Source organism: Equus quagga, chromosome 13, assembly GCF_021613505.1.
Source record: "Equus quagga isolate Etosha38 chromosome 13, UCLA_HA_Equagga_1.0, whole genome shotgun sequence".
NCBI lineage: Eukaryota > Metazoa > Chordata > Mammalia > Perissodactyla > Equidae > Equus > Equus quagga.
Genome location: NC_060279.1, coordinates 78554246 through 78576983, shown reverse-complemented (window position 1 = coordinate 78576983; position 22738 = coordinate 78554246). Strand labels below are relative to the sequence as shown.

Below are 22738 nucleotides of genomic sequence, written 5' to 3'. Positions count from 1 at the left end.
AGAAAAAGAAAGAAGAAAATTTTCCCCCTCCAATACGTCTTACATAACACATCTCTCTAAAAGAGACTCTTAAAATAAATCACTTTAATTTTGAGTACTATAAAGAAGCCTCTGATTTATTACAATTGTTGTAAAAAAGGAGAAGCACATAAAAGCTTTAAAAATTTTTTAAGCTTTTAAAAATAAAAATCTGTTACATTTACACCTCAATCTATGTCATTCACACCTCAATAAAAATAAACTGCATAAAAAATAAAAATCTATTCCTTTTAAAAATAAGAAACAGTATTTTTCTAGTTAGTCGATAGGTTTGGTTAATGAAACAAATAAACCCAAAGCACCTAGGTTTTGAGCTGCTCTCTGACTTGTCCAATTGTCCGGCCCTACAAGATACTGCTGCCCAAGCAGGAACCATCCCTCACTGTGTACTGCCTGCACGCAGTCACGCTGGCCTTCCAGCGTCATTGACGAGGACAGCACCCCAGGCTCAGCTGTGTCCTGCTTACTGTACTTGCTTCAAATAGCTGTCTAGCCCCAAACAAGTGCAGAAAAGGGGTTTTTACACTGATCTGTATAAACATCCCTGTCCATACACCTGACCCCTTCCTGAAACGCTCACAGCCAGGCACTAAGGGATGAGCCTACTACATACAGACTGCAGCTCAGCCCAGAATGCTTCAGCATCTGCCGCTTCCAATACCAATGTGAAAACACCTCTAGAGCTAAAACCTCCAGTCACTACAACTAGAATTAAAATTAAGCAAAATCCGAATCTATGGTACACTTGCAAGGAAGAAAAAAGCACCTACCTAGAAGAATTCAAGTCCATTTTTCTTTTCCCCAAGTAGAACATGATTGTTGATGAAATCCCATCCAAGTAATCTCACAAACATTTTTATGACAATGATTAAGTTTTAGCATCAAAGAGAAAGGCTTTCATTCTTTTCTCTTCTTTTTCTTTTTTGCTGAGGAAGATTAGCCCTGAGCTAACATCTGTGCCAATCTTCCTCCACTTTATATGTAGGTTGCCACCACAGCATGGCCAATGAGTGGTGTAGGTCTGCGCCTGTGATCCAAACCCTTGAACCCAGGGCCACCAAAGAGAAGCAAGCCTAATTTAACCAGTACGTCACAGGGCTGGTCATGATACTTTCTTTTCTTTTTTTTTTGAATTTATTTAGAGAATCTCATTCAGGTGTAGAATCTGAAAATTGGGATCCAAAATGCCAGCTGAGGTTGGCAGCCGTCCACTACCTTCTGTGCTCCAGGGATTAAAGAGAATAAATAAGTAACACTCAGAGCTGACAGCATGGTCTAGTTCAGGCCAGTTTTAATTAGAAATAACCAACAGGTGAGTGGATTTTGGAGCCTCTTGCAGCTCCAGGGCTGGCTCCAGGCCACGTGCAGCCTCCCCAAATGGACAGGGGAGTGGTATTTCAGTGGAAAGCTGCTCAACTATCCATTATCCAAGGGCCTCACTAGGACTGCAAAGACCTTTCTGGCGTCTGCACTTGTCCTGTGAGGTTACACTCAGACTTCCCATGACATCATTCATAACAAACCAAAGTGGGCCTAAGGAATCTTAAGTTATTTTTAAAGGTATATGATTTGCATATAAAATAACCTAGGACTTATATACTTATTTTATTTTAAACATCTGAGACCCAAAATAATTGATAGAAGCACCTTATTACTCAGAATGTTAACCAATTTTTAATTGTCTTTGGAGATTTTCCCTCTTCTATGCTCCATTAGCCACATTTAAGACATACAATTCTCATTTACTTAGATGTCTTGACACATTAGCAGCTTCCTAATTTAAATATATTGGGGCCAGCTGGTGGCATAGTGATTAAGCTCATGCGCTGTGCTTCAGCAGCCTGGGGTTCGTAGGTTCAGATCCCACGCATGAACCCACACACCACTCATCAAGCCATGCTGTGGCGGAGTCGCATATACAAAATAGAGCAAGATTGGCCCTTGCGTCAGCTCAGGGACGATCTTCCTCAAGCAAAAAGAGCAAGATTGGCAATGGATGTTAGCTCAGGGCCAATATTCCTCACCAAAAAACCCAAAAAAAACCCACATTCTTTTCCTTAATCTACTGGGATTAAATTATTTTCCTTTACTTGGCCAAAAAATTTCTTGTTAACAGCTTTCAACTGTTGGCAATTTTTATTTCTCATTTCAGAATTTACATGAGAGAAATGCCAGATTTAGATTCTTCTTTAAAAATCATTAATACACATCCTATTTAAAATATGCCTATGGGAGGGGCCGGCCCCACGGCCGAGTGGTTAAGTTCACATGCTCCGCTTCGGCGGCGGCTCAGGGTTCGGATCCTGGGCGCCGACATGGCACTGTTCATAAGGCCATGTTGAGGCAGCGTCCCACATGCCACAACTAGAAGGACGCACAACTAAAATATACAGATAGGTACTGGTGGAACTGGGGAGAAAAACGAAGGAAAAAAAAGAAGAAGAAGATTGGCAACAGTTGTCAGCTCAGGTGCCAATCTTTAAAAAAAAAATACGCCTATGGGAAAACAGAGGAATGATTTTTCCTTCTGTAAACTGACATTAACTTAATAGGTAATGGTTTTATTACAATATTAATAAAGCTTGTGCCAATATACAATAAGTGCATTCTGTAATGGGTTGATTTTATCTCACCAATACAATTCTTTAAAACCAGAAAACCTAACTGATTTGGATTAACTAGATTATACATCTGAGTGAATTTTAGAAAACTTCACTTTTATTTTACCACTCGTTAACACACACAGAGGAAACCACAGCAGGTCTCTAACTGATAAACTCCACCCCCGGCAGAGGGAAGCATGGCGGAATTCCTGACCAGGAAAGCTGCTAACGGTGTCTTCCTGTAGTCCGGCAATCACTGAACACTGAAGGCAGCCGGAGAGACAGTGGCCCCGGAGAGACAGTGGCCCCGTGCAGCCTGGAAATGGCTTCATTCAAGCGAGCAGCTCCGTCATCTGACAACTCAAACCCCAGAGGATCATGCACACCAGCCAGGAAGGACGAGCTCCCAGAGGCAGTGCCCACCTCTCCCCACCCCCGGCGTGAGTGTGCGGGGGCAGTCCCATCACCAGAACTGGAAGAGAAACCTGCAGCTGACGAGCCCGGGAGCAAGCCCAGTCACCGGGCCAGAGGATTCTTCTTACAGATGAGGAAATTGGAAACTGAGACTCAACACGACTACCACTTGGCCGAGGTCACCCGGCAGGTTCAAACCAGGATAATTCGTGACAGCAGAAGCCTATTCTCCTCCCAACATGCCCTGCTCCCAACACAGAAGGAATCCCAAAACAAGCCATCCTCAAGGTCCAAACACAGCTGCGTCCGCACTCGTCCTCGGCCACCCGACCCTGATGGAAGCAGCGCAAGCACTGACAGTGGAGCCTGAATGGACAGATTTCCAACACTTCCCCCGACTCAGGAAGATCACTTCTTCCAGACACAGATGAGAAGCGACAGACCACTAAGGAGGACCATCCTCAGAATATGCCGGCTCTTACTTACGGGCAGGAAGTGTGTCACCTGCTCTTCTCTTACCGTTCAGAGCAATAGTTCTCAGTGGAGGAGAACTGGGGACGTTCTGCAATCCAGTGGGACATATTTGGTTACCACTGGGATTCAGTGGGTATAGCTCAAGGAGGTTACAACATCCTTCAATGCATGAGACTGTCTTGTCTAACAAAAACTCTTCCTGCACAAATTTCAAATGCCCCACACATTCACATGAGTGAAAAGCAGGCTTCTAATTCTCTGAGCCCAAAATCTTATTCCCTTCTACATTTAGACACAAAATATTCTTGGATAATTTTAATATAACTTGAATTTTCCTGGAATTCAACTATTCTTCAAGTCTAGAGAAAAGTATACCTTGCTTTACTTGAAACTTCATCAAGAACCGCTCATCACTCTGTAATATTCCATCACCAGGCAGTATCAGAGTCCCTAGGGGGACAGCCCTCCTGGTCCAGGACCCGACACACGATGTCTAGGCATCTGGCCTATTCCCTGCCTCCTTGCGCATTTCATTCAACCATTCACACCTTAAAATACATGCTATTTTACTATACACTGTTATCCTTTTATTTCTCCCTACATTACAGTTAATGCATTATATTAATTTTTAAAATTATATTTTCTAAACATTGCATTTTAGGATAAAAAGGCATTACGAAAAAATTATTCTAAAAAAAAAAGGGATTGGGTCTGACCAGTCTGAGCCTCACTGCCTGCACAGAGGACCTGCTCACAGATGTTGAGAAAATACCTGGTGATCCTTTAGGACACAGTACGGACGCAGGTGAAAGGCCCTGTCTCAGAGCAACACCACGGCCTACCCCACCTTCCCCTGGGGACAGAGAGCCTGGAGTGCCCCCCAACTGGAGAGCAGGTGTTGGGGCCGTGCAGGGTGTCACACACACACAGCAGGACACTTTGGAGAGTTAGAGGAGGCTAGAGTAACTATGCCACACAGCACCCGTCACCCACAGGCGTCCCAGACAAACCAGGACAGCTGGTCACCTTGAACTTGGGGCATGTTCAGGAGCATCCCAAAAACAACCAGGAACCCCTCCTCGATCCCACATTTCCCTGAAAAGTCCACAAAGCCCCTAGTGCTGCTCCTGTCCCCAGAGCACATGGGCAGGCGGAACCCAGCAGACGCCGGCAGGAGGGCCGGCCGCCATCCATCCAGCTCACTGTGGCTCACACTGCTCTGCATCTGCCATGCGCCCCGACCCGACCGAGCCACCGCCCTCGCTCCCGAGACACACAAGGCGGGAGGCAGCAGTCGGTCCAGAGAGAGCAGAGCCCTCAATGAAAATGCTGCGAGCTCTCAGCAAGTACAAAGACAGATTGTGCCACCGCCACCAACGTGACTTTGGTGTTGCCAATTGTGGAAAAGGATAAAAACACCAACAGGACTGATGGAAAGTGCTGCCCAGAGCCCCGTGGGAGCTGTTCACAGAAGCTACAGCATCTGAGGGGCGCCTTGGACTGACGCATCTATAAACAGGGCAAGGACTAGGAGACATCCTTCCAATCTAACTAAACTCTCCATCAAGTTTCAATTCAAACGGCACATAAACTACGACACATCTCACTACGATTAGGTTCTAAAGATTTTAAAAAATAGGCACAGTAAGAACTACAGATGTGAATGGAAAGTTTGATATACTCAAGTGAAATTTACAAACACTGCTTATGAAGAAAAATACCTAAAGACTAGCCAGATAGAAAAGGAAAGAACAAACAAATGGACATCTTCAAAGATTTGGTGGGTTAGTTCCAAAGAAAAGATGCACCAGTCTGGTCTATGTCAAAAAGAAAATGCTGAGAATGACTTTGAGTCATTCGGCAAATGTCGTGTGTGTGGTTCTGGCCCAACTAACATCGGTGAGGATGCCGCTGGGGCAGAGCCCCTCGTGTGCAGAACAACTGAGTCAGCAGCTGCGAGCCCGGCGAGGGCGTTCCCGCGCCCCATCTGTTCTTACCATCGCACTTTGTTGCACGTCTGCGTCGCGCCGAGAGGGGAGCCTGCCACCATGGGGACCTGGATGGGGCTGTGCTGCTTGTTCGTGACCAGATCCAGCTTTTCTTCCAGCGATTTACACGTCGCCTCGAGAGCTTGCAGCTTGGCCTCAATGCTATCCAATCGCAAGCATATGGTCTGGTTAATGGAATACAGGAATGACTGAAAGGGAAACAAAGATACACTTCAGAAGGGACATCTTGGACTGGAAGGAGACAATTCCAAGGAACACCAGACAGCTCCTTCCTCATTTCAACTGTATCTACTCCAACAGAACCATCCCCACATTGCAGCTCTTTAGTTACAGGCCAGGAACATCTGAGTAAGAAGCTCAACTTTTTGTACTGAAAACGAACACCACAGCCCCGGCTCTACTCCTACATGCAGCTGAGCCTCTTAGTTACCTTATGTCCACACAAAACCTTTATGTAGTCTTCAGGATGCTGTTCTATTTACCAGTAAATTTACACTTAAAACTAGACAAATCTTCCTAACTATGAAAATAGATTACACCTATCCTCAAAATGGCCTGAAAACCAGCGGCCCTGCACATTCACATTATTCCCAACTGCCTGGAGTTGCCGTGTGGGACCGAGGTTCCCGTGTTGCTGTGAACAGCAAGCCCGCCACCTAGTGGCCGACATGCAGAGCAGCCTCCGGTTCCAGTGTCACTGCTGAGTCCCAACTGCTAAGTCCAATGAATCCCAGTGAGCAGAGACATGCATGACTCCAAACCCAAGAAGAGGATCAAATACACAAACCAGACGGGGAAGCTCTCACTCCCCACAGCCGCCACTGCTGCCGAGAGTCAACAGGATACAGACGGAAGCGTGTTGTTCAGGTAAGACTAGTACTGTGAAACCAACGAACACCCAAGGCCGGTCCTACCAGGTGATCCAGGGATCAGAGTGCTGGTTAGGAGCGAGTTCTTAAAGCTCGATTTAGCAGCAGGCTGGCTTACGAGCCGGCAGCTGAAAGTCACGAAGAATTTGCCATTCTTCTTTAGTGCCCTTGACTGACCAGAGTAAAGTGCCTGAGGTGGACACATCGGAAGTAAGGGGGCAGCCCAGGGGGAGCAGGAGGCCCGGAGGAGCTTCAGAGCAGGCCGGGCCCTCAGCACACGGGCGGGACGATGGCCAGCCTCTGTTGCACTGACAGGGCCCTACCGTTTACTCATGCTGCTCCTCCTTGTTAACAACAGGAACTGAATATTTCTAGACAGATGCCCCAGACAAATAGAGGAATTACAGGAAAAGTTACTTCGGTTTTCACTTGCTTGGCTTTCTTAAACTTCTCATACGCGCTGATGTGACTGTAAACACCAGACCGGCCAAGGAGATCCAAAGATCCAACATCACTGATGGACTGACTCAGAGGTTTCCAAGACCACAGGGAACAAACCAAAATTTAAGGACTTAAATGACAGGCGCAGAAGTACTTCGTCACTGGTGGGAAATATCAGCCACACGAATTGGTCACTTTCCTTCCATCCACAGTAGGTTACGGGTCTAGGGGAAGACGCCTCCTATGGCAGCAATCTTAATCTAAACGATGTTTATTCTTCATACTTTTCAAGGAGAAAAAGCAGCTTTACACACTTTGTAGGGGGTTGAACGGTGACTTGAAAAAACAATACATCCACGTCCTAATCCCCAGAACCTCTAAATGCAGTCACATTCTGCAAAAAGTCTTTACAGATGTAATTAAGTCAAGGATCTTGAAATGAGATCCTCCTGGATTAGGGTGGGCCCTAACTTTAACAACCATGTCCTTAGAAGAGACGAGGAAGGGGAAGAAACACAGACCCATGGGGAGAAGGCCGTGTACAGACGGAGGCAGAGACGGAGGGGCACGGCCACAGCCAGGGACGTCCGGAGACCCCAGGGGCAGAAAAGGCAGGAAGGACCCTCCCCTGCAGCCTCTGGCGGGAACACAGCCCTGCCAACCTTGATTTCAGACTTCTGGCCTCCAGAACTGTGACAGAATAAATTTCTGTTATTTTAAGCACCCCAGTTTTTGAGAATTTGTCATGGCAGCCCTAGGAAACTAAGATTTAAATAATGAAATATGCTGTATTTTTACCTTTATAGAGGGGTCCTGGCAATTGATCTCTAGTCGCTGGCGTTTCAAAGCTGGTTCATCTTCATCTGTTACGACGTGGTTCTCCAGCACAACTGGAAACCAACAGCAGAAACAAAAGACTTAAACTTCCATATGACAAGCTCCATGGAACCGCTTTAATGTCAAGACAGTAAACAGCTCGGACACCTTAGGTCATGTGAGAAACGGCGCAACCTCTCATATTTTACCTTTCTACAGTTTTAACTTAAAATTCTCAGGCAGAAAACAGGATATCTCCTTAATCTCAAGAAAAACTGAGATGCCAGGTAAATTACGTCCCTAATATGCTTCTCATTCAATGCTCTGTTACGCCACCCTGTCTGAATTTCGGCATGATGAAACCTAATCAATAATAATGATTCCTTCCCAACTGGAAGCCTTGCCTGTTGGCTATCTCATTTCAAAACCAAAACCACTCTCTGGTTATTACGTTGTCTTAGGTGCTGGTCACCAGACAGTCTCCAACTTAACAGGCTGCTCCACAGAAGCCACCGCACAGTGCCGCTGGACTCAACGCGTCCCCATCAGCACCCTTCAGCTGATCCTCAAGGCTTCCCCACGGAAGAGCAACTCGGCACAGATTCAAGGCCTGCCACAAGATGGTCCCAGATGCCTTCCTTTCGTCTAAAATTAACTACAGAAACAATATTAAAGATAACCACAAAACCAAAGACCAAAACTATCCACAATCACCTCATCTCTGCACACCCCAACCCTGTGCTTCGAACAGTCTTTCAACATGTCCATGTGGGCGACTATGGACAGAATCTATATTCAACACTTCCTGTTGAACGTGGGGCCATGGGTACTTCTCCATTTCACCACAGGATTTCTCCTGCTCACCTCCCGGCCTGAAGCCACAATGTTAACTGCCTGGTGTGCTCCTCCTCGCCTCCTTCCACCTGCTCACACGTGGACACAAACATCAGACGCCTATGGGAGGGCCAGGGTCCTCTATCAATAGACCTGTCTGCATCCTTCCTCTCCACTCAGCCTTGTCACGTGGCCAGCCCTCCCAGCTGATGGCTTCAACTCACTTTTTTAACAGTAATAGCAGCGTGTGAATCTATTCTACAGAAGTGAGTGCCAGTATACGAGAATACAGATTATATAGGTATATACAGAGAACACGCATATTATGATACTGTGTGTGTACACATGCACAGAAGCGTGTTACTGTAGCACTAATGGGAGAGGGGCCACCAACAGAGCATAAACTATGGTGCACGCACACACTGGCACATCATCCATCCACCTGTCCAAGACATTCACGGTACAGCCGAGCAGGATGAGCTCGCTGTGGACAGACGATGTCAGCCTCACCTGGACAGTGCTGTCTGGCCACGTCCCGGCTCCACCCCTCAACCCTGCCCAAACCTCCATCTGCCCAGCCACCTCCACACAGGGAAATCCATCCACCTTCCATCCAGCCCCACTTGGATACCGGAACTCATGTCCACTCACACTGTGACACCAGCAGTGGCAGCCTCCCCCCAGAGCAGACCACCCCCCAGCCCCTTACACACAAGGCTATCCACAGATGTGGGCAAAGCACATCCTGCTGGCATTGGATTCCTCATCTGCAAAGGGAAGGTTGGGGGCAAGCACAGGGGAAGCACAGGTCTCTGCGGTCCCTGCCACCAGCTCAGTCAAAGCACCTCCACTTCAACAGGCTGTATATACTGAGCTTCCAAGAAGATCTCGATTAAAAAAGAGTGTCAATGCCTTTCAGCCTATACATACCAGATGATTCATCTCAAAGGTCTCAAATTTAAAGACAGTGAATCATCCTAGGGCTCGAACACGAACCTTTCACAGGTCCTAGGCAAGAGCAAGAAACCGATCTCCTAGAGGTAAATTAGCCAAAGCTCTACCTGGCAGGAACCAGCCAAGGGCCAACAAGAACAAGAAGCACCCGCTTACCTAAGCGCTGTGCCTCACACACCATGGACCTGGCTGCAGGGGCCTTTCCAGAGCAATGCGTGCGAATGAGTTCTCATTAAGTGAAAAAGGAAAAATCTATACCTACAAGTGTTTGTGGTTAGCAAAACACACATTCTCAGAAGCTTAGTCAAAGCCTATTTACTTCCATTAGGAACTGGTAATTTAGACCAGGGCTGGGAGGACAGAGAGAGACCTGGCAATCATTCTAATCCTTCTAATTTGCTGAATAGAAACCAGTCCAGAGAGGTTAAGTGACTTGCCCAGGGCCAAACAGCTAGTTTCTTGTAACTACAGAAAAGAAGACTCAGTGCCCCTTGGCAGCGTGAAGTCCCTCAAGGTTGTAAGTAAGGGCAGCAAGCAGACGTGTAAAAGGAAATGTGCCCATGAAGACAACTGAGATGCACACACCAGGGTTCCAGCAGTGACTTTCCAGGGCTATTGGACTGTGAGTTTGTTTTTTTCTTCATCCTTTGCTGCACTGCTTTGTATAATTCTGCGTGCATTACTTTTAGATTTAGACTAAAGAACCCAGCATTCATTTTAAAGCCATGGCAACCAGCTGGAAGCCAGGCCTGATGAGAGCTCCCATCTTAGGGAGGTGCAGACAGGTAGAATAAGTGTCACCATATGCGGAACACGTGCAGAGTCAGAAGAACCTAAACATTTCTGCTTTAAATGGAAATTGGAAAAAACTAGAAGGATGTACATTCCAACAATTTAAAAGCTGTTCTACCGCTAGGACTGTGGGAAATTTTCATTTCTTCTACTTGCTTAACTATGCTTTTAAATATTACAAAGGTCATATTTTAGAGATGAGGAAAAAATAATCTCACTCTTAAACACACTCCGGGTGCAAACGTGTGTAATGCACTATGGTATTTGCTGGCTGCCTGCAAATTCCTCTAGGTCAGAGATCGCAGGCTTTCTGTTGAAGGCCTCAGAGAGCCCTGCACACAGTAGGTTTGCATTAAACAGTAAATTGTAGCTGCCAGTTAATTAAAGAACAGAGATGGAACAAAACCAAGACTGTAAATGATTTCGCTAAGCCTTCCTTGCACTGCAATCTATAGAGAGAGAGAATTTACTTGGGATGTAAGCTGTCAGAATTTTAATAGTCCTAAAAATGCTTAAAATTTATGTAACTGGAACATTTTTCTTTTATAACATTGCAATACGTACTGTCTAAAGAAATTGTCCTTCACCTCCCAAAGTCTGCACAGATATTTTCAGAATTGTTACGTCCAACAACAGTGCTGCTGCTTCTTTAAGTTCAGCGGTGTCTGAGGTGTGGGGCTCATGAGGCCAAGGCCGCACGGTCTCGCTCCAGCCACACTGCTCAGCTTTGACTGAGAAACTCTGGTTAAACGGCAACACCGCTATGCCCCGGCTTTGTTCAGTGATCTGACACTGATCTTGCCAGTTAAGAGTGCTGCTCAGAAACCAATCAGAAGCAAAATAAAGGGGGAAACGGACCAAAGAATAGCATTTCTGAAGGAGCGCCTTCATTTCTTTGTGAAAGCTCATTTAACCCCCAAATTATTTGTATTTTATATATTATATTACTCTCTTTCCATACCATAACTAATTCCAAATGAACTTTTTCTATTTTTCAAATAGATCACACAAGATAGACATCATTATACTTTCTTATGGGATTTCTGAAAATTCTCTTTTCTGTGGGGAAAACAAAAGTCAGCATTTCAGTTCTGCTATTCCAGAAAGAATAGCCAGGCAACCAAAACACCCAGTGACCTAACTCTGTGTACTCATCACATCAAACTTCACACAATATAAAACACACAAAACTTTAATGCAAAAAAAGAAAAAAGTTGTTCTCACATTCAGTTGATGGAAGAATAACAAAATAAGACATTTCCAGGAGATCTGTCAGTGTCTTATCAAAATTCTGAACATACAAAGCAACTCTACTTCTAGGAACTTATCCTACAAAAACATCTGCCAAGATACCCGCATGGATCTTTACGGCAGGGGGGTATTTAAAAGAACACCAGTGCAAACAGTGTAAGAGGCTACACTGGGATACACCTACAAGGGGAATACCACGTGGTTGTCAAAAAATGAAGTTTGTACACACCAACACGGGAAGACGGCCACAACACAGGCCGAGAGGGAATTTTAAAAAGGAGGAGGTGTAAGGAAGAAGGCTGTGGAACCTTGTGCAGGTGGGGGTGGGGGGCAGCAGAGACTGGACGTGCTTGTGCACACATCAGAAGACGGAGAGCGGAGAAGGTGCTGGAGGGCTACCCACCTGGGAATGGATGCAGGGTCTAATATTGTTTACACGCTCTAAGACTTGCATTTCTCACGCAGAGCATGCATCTCTTGTTCTCTTGCTTTATTTAAAGGAAAGAAAACTTCTGGGAGCTCTGTTGGGTTTTTAAAGAACAGAGAGAACCACAGTTCACCTACTGTCCCCCAGCTCTGTACCTGGGTGATCAGGACTCAGGTCTTCCACTGCAATCTGCACCACATCCGCCAGATCCTGTTCTGACATCATCCAGAAGGAGAGGGGAGAGGCCAGTCAATGAGCAAGAACCAAACTCAGGCAGGATCGGGTTTCTATCGCCTGTAAAACAAAACCAAAGACAGAAGAGAGGGAGATTAATAACTGTGACCTGGGAGATGATGGCAACTGCTAATCATGTGTATTCAAGAGGATGTCAAACGTCTGTGGATTTTAATGTAGGGTTCTTGTTGCCCCAAACCACCAAAAGGTTAGTGTTCTCTGAGAACTGAGAAACAGCTCAAAAACACTGCTCATTGCCTCTGTCTTAACCACCCCACTAGCCCCTACCTGAAAGCCTCTCTCTTTATCAATGCACCCCTCACACCGCCTCCTAAGTCCCCTTCCTAAAACACGTGAACACGTCATCCCCCAGCCACATCTCCAGCAGTCCCCTGCTGCCCACAGAGCACAGCCTATGCTTCGCCTGCTCCCCGCGGAGCAGGGCCGTGGTGGTGCTAGCCCCTGCTAGACACACCTCACCCGAGAAAACCACCACACTGCTGGTCTCCCCCAGTAACACACCTCCCCACGTCCCGAATTTGACCCAAAGCACCCTTCCACATAGGCTGTCCGCACACACCATTTCTGCCACTCAAACCGCCCTCCCTCTAAGCGCCTCTGCTTTGCTTTCCTTTGGCTGCCAGTGCAGACCTGCATGCAATACCACCCCACTGCCACAGCCCCAGGGGCACTGCCGTCCCGCCCACCACTGCACTTGCCAGGGCAGGGGCCGCCTCTGGTTTGAGTTGTCCCCGGGCGTAGCACTGTGTCTGCAACAGTCAGTGACGTTCTTCCTGCTCCTGAAACACTTTGATTAGGCCCAAAGAGAGCTTATCTTCCAAAACAAAAATGAAGCCATGTCATTCCAAAGATAGGGACACAGTATGTGAAAACAGGATGCCCTGGAGAACTGAGGAATCAATGTCACCACAATATTTTTATCATATAATACTTTATATTTTAATTATTATAAATAAATATAAAATAAGTTTACAGGATAAACTGTCTTTCTCCAACCCGACCACATGTTCCTTGACGGCAGAAACCACACACTCAGCTCTCTGTGGCACAGTTCCTTTCATCAGTAAGTGCTCACTGTCCCAAGTCACAACTCCCGTGGGGCAGAGGGGAGTTGAATTAAAATTTTCAGATCATCTAGTTTCAACTAGGAGTCTACTGGCAGCTGCTTTTAATGGATAAGTTCCAACAGGCACAAAATTAAATTCACAGGTTTCACACATGTTCTTAAATCCTATAAATAACATGGTTCCTCTTCTCTTTTGTCCAGATTTAAATTCTACAGCTTAAACGGTGGCAGCTCCAGAATTTCTTAGGGACAACAATTTGCAGAAGGAGGAACCAAGCTCCTGTCCTAAATCCTCCTTTCTAGAGTAAATACAACATTTTTGCTTAAACATATAATTGAACATATGATCAATAAAATGGCAACGGTGTTTTTCTTCCCAGTTTATTCCCACTTCACATAAAACTGAATGAATTGAGAAAACATCAATTGTCCTTAACAAAGAAGAGAGACTGATGACAAACAGGAGGGAAACAAAGAACCTCAGAGGCACTACGACTGACCACTTTAAACATCCAACTATGAAAGATGGCATTGACAGAGATTTTTAATCTCCCCAAATCCCCTTGTAAAGACACATGGAACAAGTAGGAGGGCAAAACCCAAATCCAGGTCAACATCTACAATAAATTGAGTGGTCAGGTGTCCTAAGGAAGTCCAAACTCCGAGTGGGTGGGGACACACCACTGACAGCCACGAGATGGTCATGGCAGAAGCATGCGTGAGGCAGGAGCAGAGAGAAGCAATGGGTCAATCTGGGAAGAGCAGCCGAAAACAGCAGGTGAGCACAATCCAAGAGCAGACAAATGCAATGGGGTCTGCAGTCATGTCCAGAAGGCCTAGAACATTCTGGGCCCCATGAACTCTCTAATCATCTGAAGTTCCCTTCTAGGCCAAATACACTGAAGAGATGACGGGGGATAGAATACAAGATGTACAGGACAGGGAAACAGAAAGAGGAAAATGAAAGTCTAAGGGCGAGAGAGAAAGACAGAGCCCAGCAAGCTCAGAAAATAAGCTGCCACATTTTTTTTAAACTTCCTAAAATCAACAGAAGACAGAGCTTCAGAACACTGAAATTAGAAAAATTATTCTAAGTCAAGCTTCCCTTCAAATTCAAGAAAATTAATGCCACACAAAAATGAACAGAAAATACTGAGGTGAAATCTCACATACAGATAACATTTTAAAAGAGAATGTGGAGCAAAATAACACTGCTACAGATGATGAAAGCATACTAGAAAGACATGTCCTCAAAAGAGATGAAAAATCTATACTGATATTTCAAAACAAGGGGCTGCCCGGTGGCACAGTGGTTAAGTTTGCGTGCTCCGCTTCAGCAGCTGGGGGTTCACCAGTTCAGATCCTGGGTGCAGACATGGCACCGCTTGGCAAGCCATGCTGTTGTGGTAAGTGTCCCACATATAAAGCAGAGGAAGATGGGCACACACGTTAGCTCAGGGCCAGTCTTCCTCAGCAAAAAAAGGAGGATTGGCAGCAGTTGTTAGCTCAGGGCTAATCTTCCTCAAAAAAGGAAATTCAAAACAAGTTGAAATACGTGAAGGAAATGATGTAAGATATCATCAATCATAAACCAGCAGTAGAAAAACTCAGAAACGAGGTAACAGAACTCAGAAACAATCAGAACTTTAAAAAATAATAATTTCAGAAATGAAGATCAATCTAGAAGAAATCCAAGAGCAAATGCACAAACTGTGCCTTAAGCAAAATGAGAAAAGAATGAAAATTTTAAGAATTAAAAAAAAATGAAAGAAAAAAGTTCAAGAAAAAGTAGCATAGTGACAGGCAAAGCAGATCCAACATACGTATAATAGAAGACTCTAAAGACGAAAACCAAAGCAAGCAACAAAAGGGAACACTGAAACTCTAATTCAAGAAAACTCTCCAGAAGGTGGGGAGGGGAGGGGATGTTTCAAACTACTTATGAAAAAGACACACCACAAACAAACCTGGTGAGAAAAAAAAAGCAGAGCCACCAATACCAAGACATATTCTAATAAAAACAGTATTTAAAGGAAAGAAAAATTCCTTTAGACAGCCAGGCAAAAAGACCAGGTGACTTATAATGGAAAAAAGTTAGGTCATCAAACTACGACAGAAGAAAATATATTTAACATATTTGAGATACTCAGGGAAAAAAATGTGAGCTTTTATATCCAGACAAAATGACTTTCAAGTACAAAGGCAGCAAACTTTTATTAACATACAGCACTCAGAGAATAGTATTCCCACAAACCCTTCCTGAGGCAACTGCTAGAAAACATGCTTCAGAAAACCAAAATCACTAGAAGACACAACAAAAACTGGTTAGTGGTGAACACTCTATATTTACATGTAGAAATAAGACTAAATGAAGAATATAAAGGAGAAAGTGTAGCATGCAATGGCTATATGCTCTGATGATGTACATACAATTCAACTGTTTAAAAGTGGGGAGAAAATTTGGGAGAACATATACGAAACAAATTTTAACAATTTTCAATAGTCACACTGAGTGGTAGTGTTGGAACTCCCTTCTGAGAATGTTCTGTGTGCAAATAAGGACTTACAGAATATCCCAGTTCTATCATTCCCGATGTTCCTGAAAGGTCAGATAAAAGAGGTCAAGTAGACCTTTGAGCTGTGGATTTGAATTGGAAATAGGAACTTGGGAACATATGTTTAGACATACACTCTATCTCTGTCCACTAAAAAGGCGTAGAAACAGTGGTCAATCCGATAACCATGTACATGCCTGGAGCACAGACTGTGGTGTTGAAATACCATCTCCCACCAAAAGAAATCAGAGCTTCTTAGAGAAGTGGCTGATTCCACCTGAAGCAAGGAATATGCAAGATGAGCCAAGAACATCTTGTTAAGCCAGACGTAAGGAAGCTGCCAAAGATATCAGGGTTATATCAAAAGGACTCGGGGGCTAACTTGAAGAAGCTCCTCCTGGCCAAAGATGAAAAAGATTGACCATCAAGAAGGTTAACAATGTCAATGGATTGAAAGGGAAATATTTTTAAATTCATGAGTTCAAAATGATACCAATAAAAGGTCACCTTTGGAGGGTGCTAGGGAACTAAGTTATTAATCTTTTTAAAATGGTAATGATGAAAGAAGCAAGCATTTATCCTGCCTTTTGTGGAACGCAATAAAAGAAATCTGAACTAAACTGGAGTCAGGGCAGCCTGTAGGGGGAGCTCTCATGCCCCATCACACATCCTCAATGACACCAAACAGGAAGAGGTGGACCGTGCACCTTCCACAGGAAGCACAACTACTTTAACTACTGAGGGAAGACTTCACTCCACCCAGCAACAGCTCAGCCAATGAGAAAGGCCACAGCCCAGCCAATGAGAAATGCCGCAGCTCAGCCAATGAGAAATGCCGCAGCTCAGCCAATGAGAAAGGCCACAGCCCAGCCAGTGAGAAATGCCGCAGCTCAGCCAATGAGAAGCCATTGCCGCCCTGAACTGTTACTGTCCTCCAATGGTCTTTCATTTAGAACAGCCCCTCCCCACTCCTCCTTTTCTCTATAAAAGCAGCTCCCTCCTTTGTTTTTTGGATCTGCCTATGGTTTGCTGTAGCATGCATATTCCAAGTTGCAATTCTTTTGGCTATACCCAAATAAACTCATTTTGAGGGTAAAATAACTGGCAAATTTCCTTTTTTTTATTTTTTGCTGAGAAAGATTTGCCCTGAGCTAACATCTGTTGCCAATCTTCCTCTCTTTTTTTTTCCCCTCCCCAAAGCCCCAGTACATAGTTGTATATTCTAGTTTAAAGTCCTTCCAGTTCTTCTATGTGAGCTCCCACCACAGCATGGCTACTGACAGATAAGTGGCATGGTTCTGCGCCCAGGAACCAAACCCAGGCTGCTGAAGCAGAGCATGCTGAACTTTACCCACTAGGCCATCAGGGCTGGTTCCAAATTGGCTTTTAAGTTGACACTTTCTATACAAATTGTACCACTGAAAAATAAAAAGTTTCTCTGTATGGAAGTATCACAGCAAAGAAATGAAGAACACTCCTCTTTATGCAGTCCCTGAGGAGTTAAGAATCTAGTGGTGGAGCTTCAGTGGCTGTTAACATCACTAAGAAAACCAAACACGGATCCCAGGATCCGCCTTATTTAATGAAGAACAAACCACCACCTATGAGGTCAGTTTGCTGCCACCAAAACAAACTGACAAATGAAAATGCCCAAGTTAATACTATCAACATACAGGAAACACAGAGGTCAGAAGAACATGCCTGACAACACCACAGAAACGCACGATGCAAAATCAAAATTCAAACTGTGGGAAACTCTGCAAACTATACCATTTAATCAGCAAATAAACTGCATGTAGGTGAGGGGCGATCAAAAGGTCCCCATAAATTAAAGGTGACTTGAAGCAACAAAACACTCATTTTCTATATTTGCATTATATTTAATAAAAGGGGCTTTTAAAGGCAAAATTCAAACAAACTGGAAAACAATATTTGCTACACATACGACAATGAGCGAATTTCCTTCTTTCACAGCAATAGAAAAAAAAGACTAATAAATCTAATCAAAAATGAGCATAGGAAATAGAGTAAATTCACAGAAAAAAAGTCACAAGGCTTTTAAACATGAAAAGAAGTCGACCTCTTGCGTCATTTTTAAAATGCGAATTTAAACACAACAACATTTTCCAACTCTCAGATTGGCAACAATCACTAAGTGTGACACCGTGCAGGAAGAGTATCAGATGAAACAGGCACTCTCTTGCACTTCTGCTGGGGCTGTAAACTGTGTAACTCTGACAAGCATCAGGCAAAAGCTATCCAAATGTTACTGGTCACAGCCCTGACCTTGTCAATCCCGTCAGGAGTCCTTCTAACACTCAGGTTCACACATGTGTGCAAAGATCCACATACCAAAGAAAACAAAACAACTAAGGCACTGCTTTTCACAGCCAAAGAATGGATCTGACCTAAATGTACAGCAACAGGGAGTTGCTAAAAAAAAAAAAGTATTGCACAGCTAAACAATGGAACACCAAACTGTTTAAAAGAATGAGGCAGATCTAAGGGAAAACTTCCCAAGATGCAGGATTATATGAATATAAATGGAGGAGAATGTGTATAACAAGCTTTTTTTTTTTTTAAAGAAATATGCTAGATACACACAAAATATGCCTGGGACCTAAAGGGTGACAAGGAAATTATTTTTCACTGTTCATCCTTTTTTAATATTTGCATTTTTTATCATGTGCATTCATCACCTTTTCAAAATGAAAAACACACTTTTTAAAAATGGTCATACAACTAAATATCTAGGCATAAACTGTGGGGGAAAGTCTCCATTCCAACCTCAGTTATACACAGGAAAAGTCTCTGAACCCTCACGCCTGGCTCAACACTGGGAGTTTCTTCAACCTTCAACCTCCAGGATTGAGAAACAGGCAGAACCTACCTGCAGTGAGTGAGGAGAGCCTGTCAGGCCTACCAGGTGTAAGGAGACAAGGTGTCATGCTGACCCAGTGTCCTCTGAAGATGCAGTCTAAGCACAGACTAACTGGTGGGCAGTTTGACGATCAAAGCTACTTATGTCATAAACTGGATCTTTCTTTTGCCAATTTAAGAACCAAAAGCAAAGATTACTAAAGGCATACACCAAATTTCTTATTCAAGGCGGTAGTCCTCAGATAATACCAGCCAACCAATCTTTGAATTGATGGATTTAAAACATTTTACAGTCACAGACTGCTTTCAGAATCAAATCAAAAAAATTATGGACCCTTTTCCAGGAAAAAAGCACGGATGGACAATATTCTGTCAAGTTCCAGAGGCTTCACAAACACCAGGGACTGCTGGCTGCCTAGCCCAGTACCTGCTCTCCCTGGTGCTCACTGTAAGAGCCCTAATTTATAGGGACATGTGGCCACCAGAGCCTCTCCCCTGAGCCTCTCCTGCAGCATGCTGTGACCACATGACTAATTCTGGCCAATGAGATATGAGCACAGAAGTGGTGCATGGCAGCTCCCAGGACAGCTCGTTAAGAGTGCTGGCATGTGGCTTGGCCCTCCTACTTGCCCTCCTGCTGCTGGACTCCAGGGATGTGGATGGACAGAAGGAGCAAGAGTGGCAAAACAAGGAACCAGAAGGAAGTAGCCTGGGGCCCTCACGTCAATGGAACTGCCACACGTCCCTGGGCTGCCTGCCTCACACTTCCTTATAGGAAAGAAAAATAACCAACCACACACTTTAAAACGAGGTATTTGGAATCTGTCACATGCAGCCAGGCTTAACCTAAGTGACAGGATAGGCCATTCATGATGGCCCTGAGTCCACAGGTTCCAGCTAATACCTCTCATAAAGGGCTAGTGGAAAGTTTTCAAGTGCCCAAGTCAAGCTTTTTCCTGGTTTCTAAAAGCTCTACAAGTGGCTTAAGAAAAGACACCAACCAAGCTCACCATAAAATCGTGAATCCTAACCTCTTCCAAATGAGGACACCACACGTTATCCAAGTTGTTTACTCAAAATGATTCTGTTGCCAGGATAGTCATTTAAAATTCTGCTAACAGTGAAGGTTTGAATAGAAAAAACTAGGGCAACAAGCCCAAGAAAACTGGAACACAGCAATACATGCGGTTGCCATTTTGGCAAGTTAAATTTGCCGTTTCTCAGAAGTCCTGGAGATAGTCCAGTCTTAACATCATAAAGCAGCTGGACTGAGATTAATATTCAATAATGTCTCTAACAGCAGTGACTTGTTAGGACCCCAGCTGGCTTGTGAAGAGAGCAGCTTCCACGGTGCCCATGAGAAAAGGGCCACCAACCAGAGTCAACAAGCCAAGCACTCAGTCTCAGGGGGACAGTAAAGTGAGTGATGGCCGCCCATGCTGTGAAATGCTGCAGCCACTAATGTGCATGAGCCCGGCCTAATGACACGAACCAAATGGAAAGGCCTCCAGAGTACAGGACTCAGAGAAAGGAACATAAAGAGAAAACTGCAGAACAGTATGGTATGATCCCGTGTGTGTGTGTGTGAATGCACACCAGAGGTCTGGAATGACACATACTGACGGTGACCCGTGAGGGAAGGAGAGGACAGATAACACGAGCTGACCTTCCTCCTTAATCCTTCTGGATTGGTGAATTTTCTATAAGCACATATTATTTATTTATCACCTGTGAAATTGTTTTTTCTAAAACAAAGTAATAAGTATACAGACAAGGCCAACTGCTCAAATCTTGATAAATATTAGGAACCTTCTTCACCCCTGCCTCAAACCCATCTCTCAGCCCACAATGCATGTGCATCCACAGCCATGACCACTCCCACAGACGCCCCCGAGGCTGTGGCCACTGCTCGTCCGTCCCTGCTCTGAACGCTTCCATCCTCCTGACCACTGGATCATCCTTTCTTCTCCCCTTCCAAATTCCAGTCCCTTCTTCCCTGGGGTTCAGCTGCCCATCTTGCTCTCTCTCCATCAGTTCCCATGAACTTGGCTTCCCCTTCCCTCTGTGGCAGCCTCCCCCTTCCCTCTGTGGCAGCCTCGCTCCTGTCCACCCCTCGTCATGCCCAGGGCCCACACTTGAGCACTCTCCTTCTTGGTCCCTCAGCATCAGCCTCCTGGGTCATTCCCAATACATATCTTGCAGCCATTTCCCCACCTCCCTCCATCTCCATTCCTCTGGTGCCCCTTCAGAGCACAATTCCCCAGAAAGTTGCCTATCCATGCTGTCTCCATTTCCTCTCCTCACATTCTCTCTAAACCCAGCCCAACCAGACTCTTGCTTTCCACCCACCAAACTGCCCCGTCCAGGGGCTCTCCGCGCTCAGCCTGCCCACCTCAGCGCCCGCTCCGGCCTCACTTCCGCCTCCTCCACAGCCGTCCTCCTCCCTGGTCTGACTTCACTCTGCTGGCGCTGCCCCGTCCTTGTAGGTTTGCGTCATCTCCAGCCATGGAAGCCCAGGGCTCGGCGCTGGACCTCCTCCTGATTGCACTGAAACACCCTCTATGTGCTGATGGCGCAGGTTCACCCTTCGACTCAGACATCTCATGTGGACTCCAGATCCACGCCGCAAATGGCCTGCTGGACATCTCCCCTGGGTGCCTGGTCTCAATTTCAACATGCCCAAACTGAACCCACCCCACAACCAACCTGCTCCTCCCAGACTTTCCGTCTCAATTCATGGCGACGGGCAGTTGCTCAGGCCACAAGCCTTCAGTCCCTCTGGGTTCTTGTCTCTCTCACACCCAATCCCTAGGCAAATTCTCTCATTATATGAGCTCCGGCCTCGTCACCTCACGTCTGGATTCGTGCCCTGGCCTCCACATGGGTCTCCTTGCACTGCCTCTGCCCCATAATTATGCCCAATACCTAGTTAAAAAGCTACCGGGATCATGTTAAACATGTCAGGCCATGTCCCTCTGTTCAAATCCCTCCAAAGGCTTCCTGTTACTCAAGATGGCTTACCTGGCGCTCTGAAGCCGGCTGCGGACCAGCCAGCACTTCTCCCAGTGCCCCTCAGGCCCTTGCTGCTGCTCACTCGACCCTCCAAGGAGGCCCCCTCAGCTCAGCAGGCAGGCGCCCAGCTCAGGGCCCTAACACCCCGACATCTGCCGGCCCCTCTGCCACCCACTGCCTCTGCCCCAACGATGCTGGGTTACAGCCCGACAAAACGCACACCAGCATGCACCTCCCTGCTCTCCTTTCCTGCTTCAGCGCAAAGCACTTACGGTCTAACTTACCACATAGGCTAAGTACTCGCTTTGCTCAGCACCTGTCACCCCACTAGAAGATAAGCTCCGTCAGGGCAGGAATTTCCATCATTGTGTTCATGGCCTGGCACAGGGCCTGGCACACTCAGTGAACGCTCATGTGATAATCTAGTGAGAGAACCCCTACAGAGTTACACACCACTGCACAACTACGAAGGTGAGCATTTCTACTTAAAAATCATGGACCAGAGGCCGGCCCGGTGGCGCAGCAGTTAAGTTCACATGTTCCGCTTCAGCAGCCCAGGGTTCACCTGTTCAGATCCCAGGTGTGGACGTGGTACCATGTGGCAAGCCATGCTGTGGCAGGCATCCCACATATAAAGTAGAGGAAGACGGGCACACGTGTTAGCTCAGGGCCAGTCTTCCTCAGCAAAAAGAGGAGGATTGGCAGCAGATGTTAGCTCAAGGCTAATTTTCCTCAAAAACACACCAAAAAAACCCCATGGACCAAGGTCTTCAAACTTCTCTGTGCCTATGTTCTGAGTTCAATAAGGACTGCACCCTAATTAAGTCACAAATATATTTAGTTTATGACTGTGAACTTCACATGAATGACGCATTCGGTTGGTAACTGAAAATACAGCAGGCTGCTCATCGACTGTCAGCAGTGGACACCAGGAGCTGTTCATCAGCTGAAACACAGAACTGCACATTTATCTTTAATTTTGTTAATTTTTAAAGATTTTGAAATGCCCATAAAATAAGAGAGAGAGAGAGAGAAGGAAGGAGAGGG

The 22738-nt window shown here is 45.5% G+C and overlaps 1 protein-coding gene across 9 annotated transcripts in view; it reads right to left on the bottom strand.

The window, feature by feature from the left end:
- Positions 1-22738, bottom strand: part of BANP (BTG3 associated nuclear protein) — a 118292-nt gene that overhangs the window by 78404 nt on the left and 17150 nt on the right. For 5 of the 9 annotated variants that reach the window (XM_046681785.1, XM_046681790.1, XM_046681792.1 and 2 more), the window contains exons 1-4: positions 12877-12992; positions 12079-12217; positions 7648-7739; positions 5528-5727 (exon numbers count right to left, since the gene is read on the bottom strand). In XM_046681785.1, the coding sequence (XP_046537741.1) occupies positions 5528-5727; positions 7648-7739; positions 12079-12148 (362 nt within the window). In that variant the 5' untranslated portion in view covers positions 12149-12217; positions 12877-12992. Of the gene's footprint in view, positions 1-5527; positions 5728-7647; positions 7740-12078; positions 12218-12876; positions 12993-22738 lie in introns of those variants that run through there. The other 4 variants (XM_046681787.1, XM_046681789.1, XM_046681788.1 and 1 more) reach the window with 2 other exon arrangements.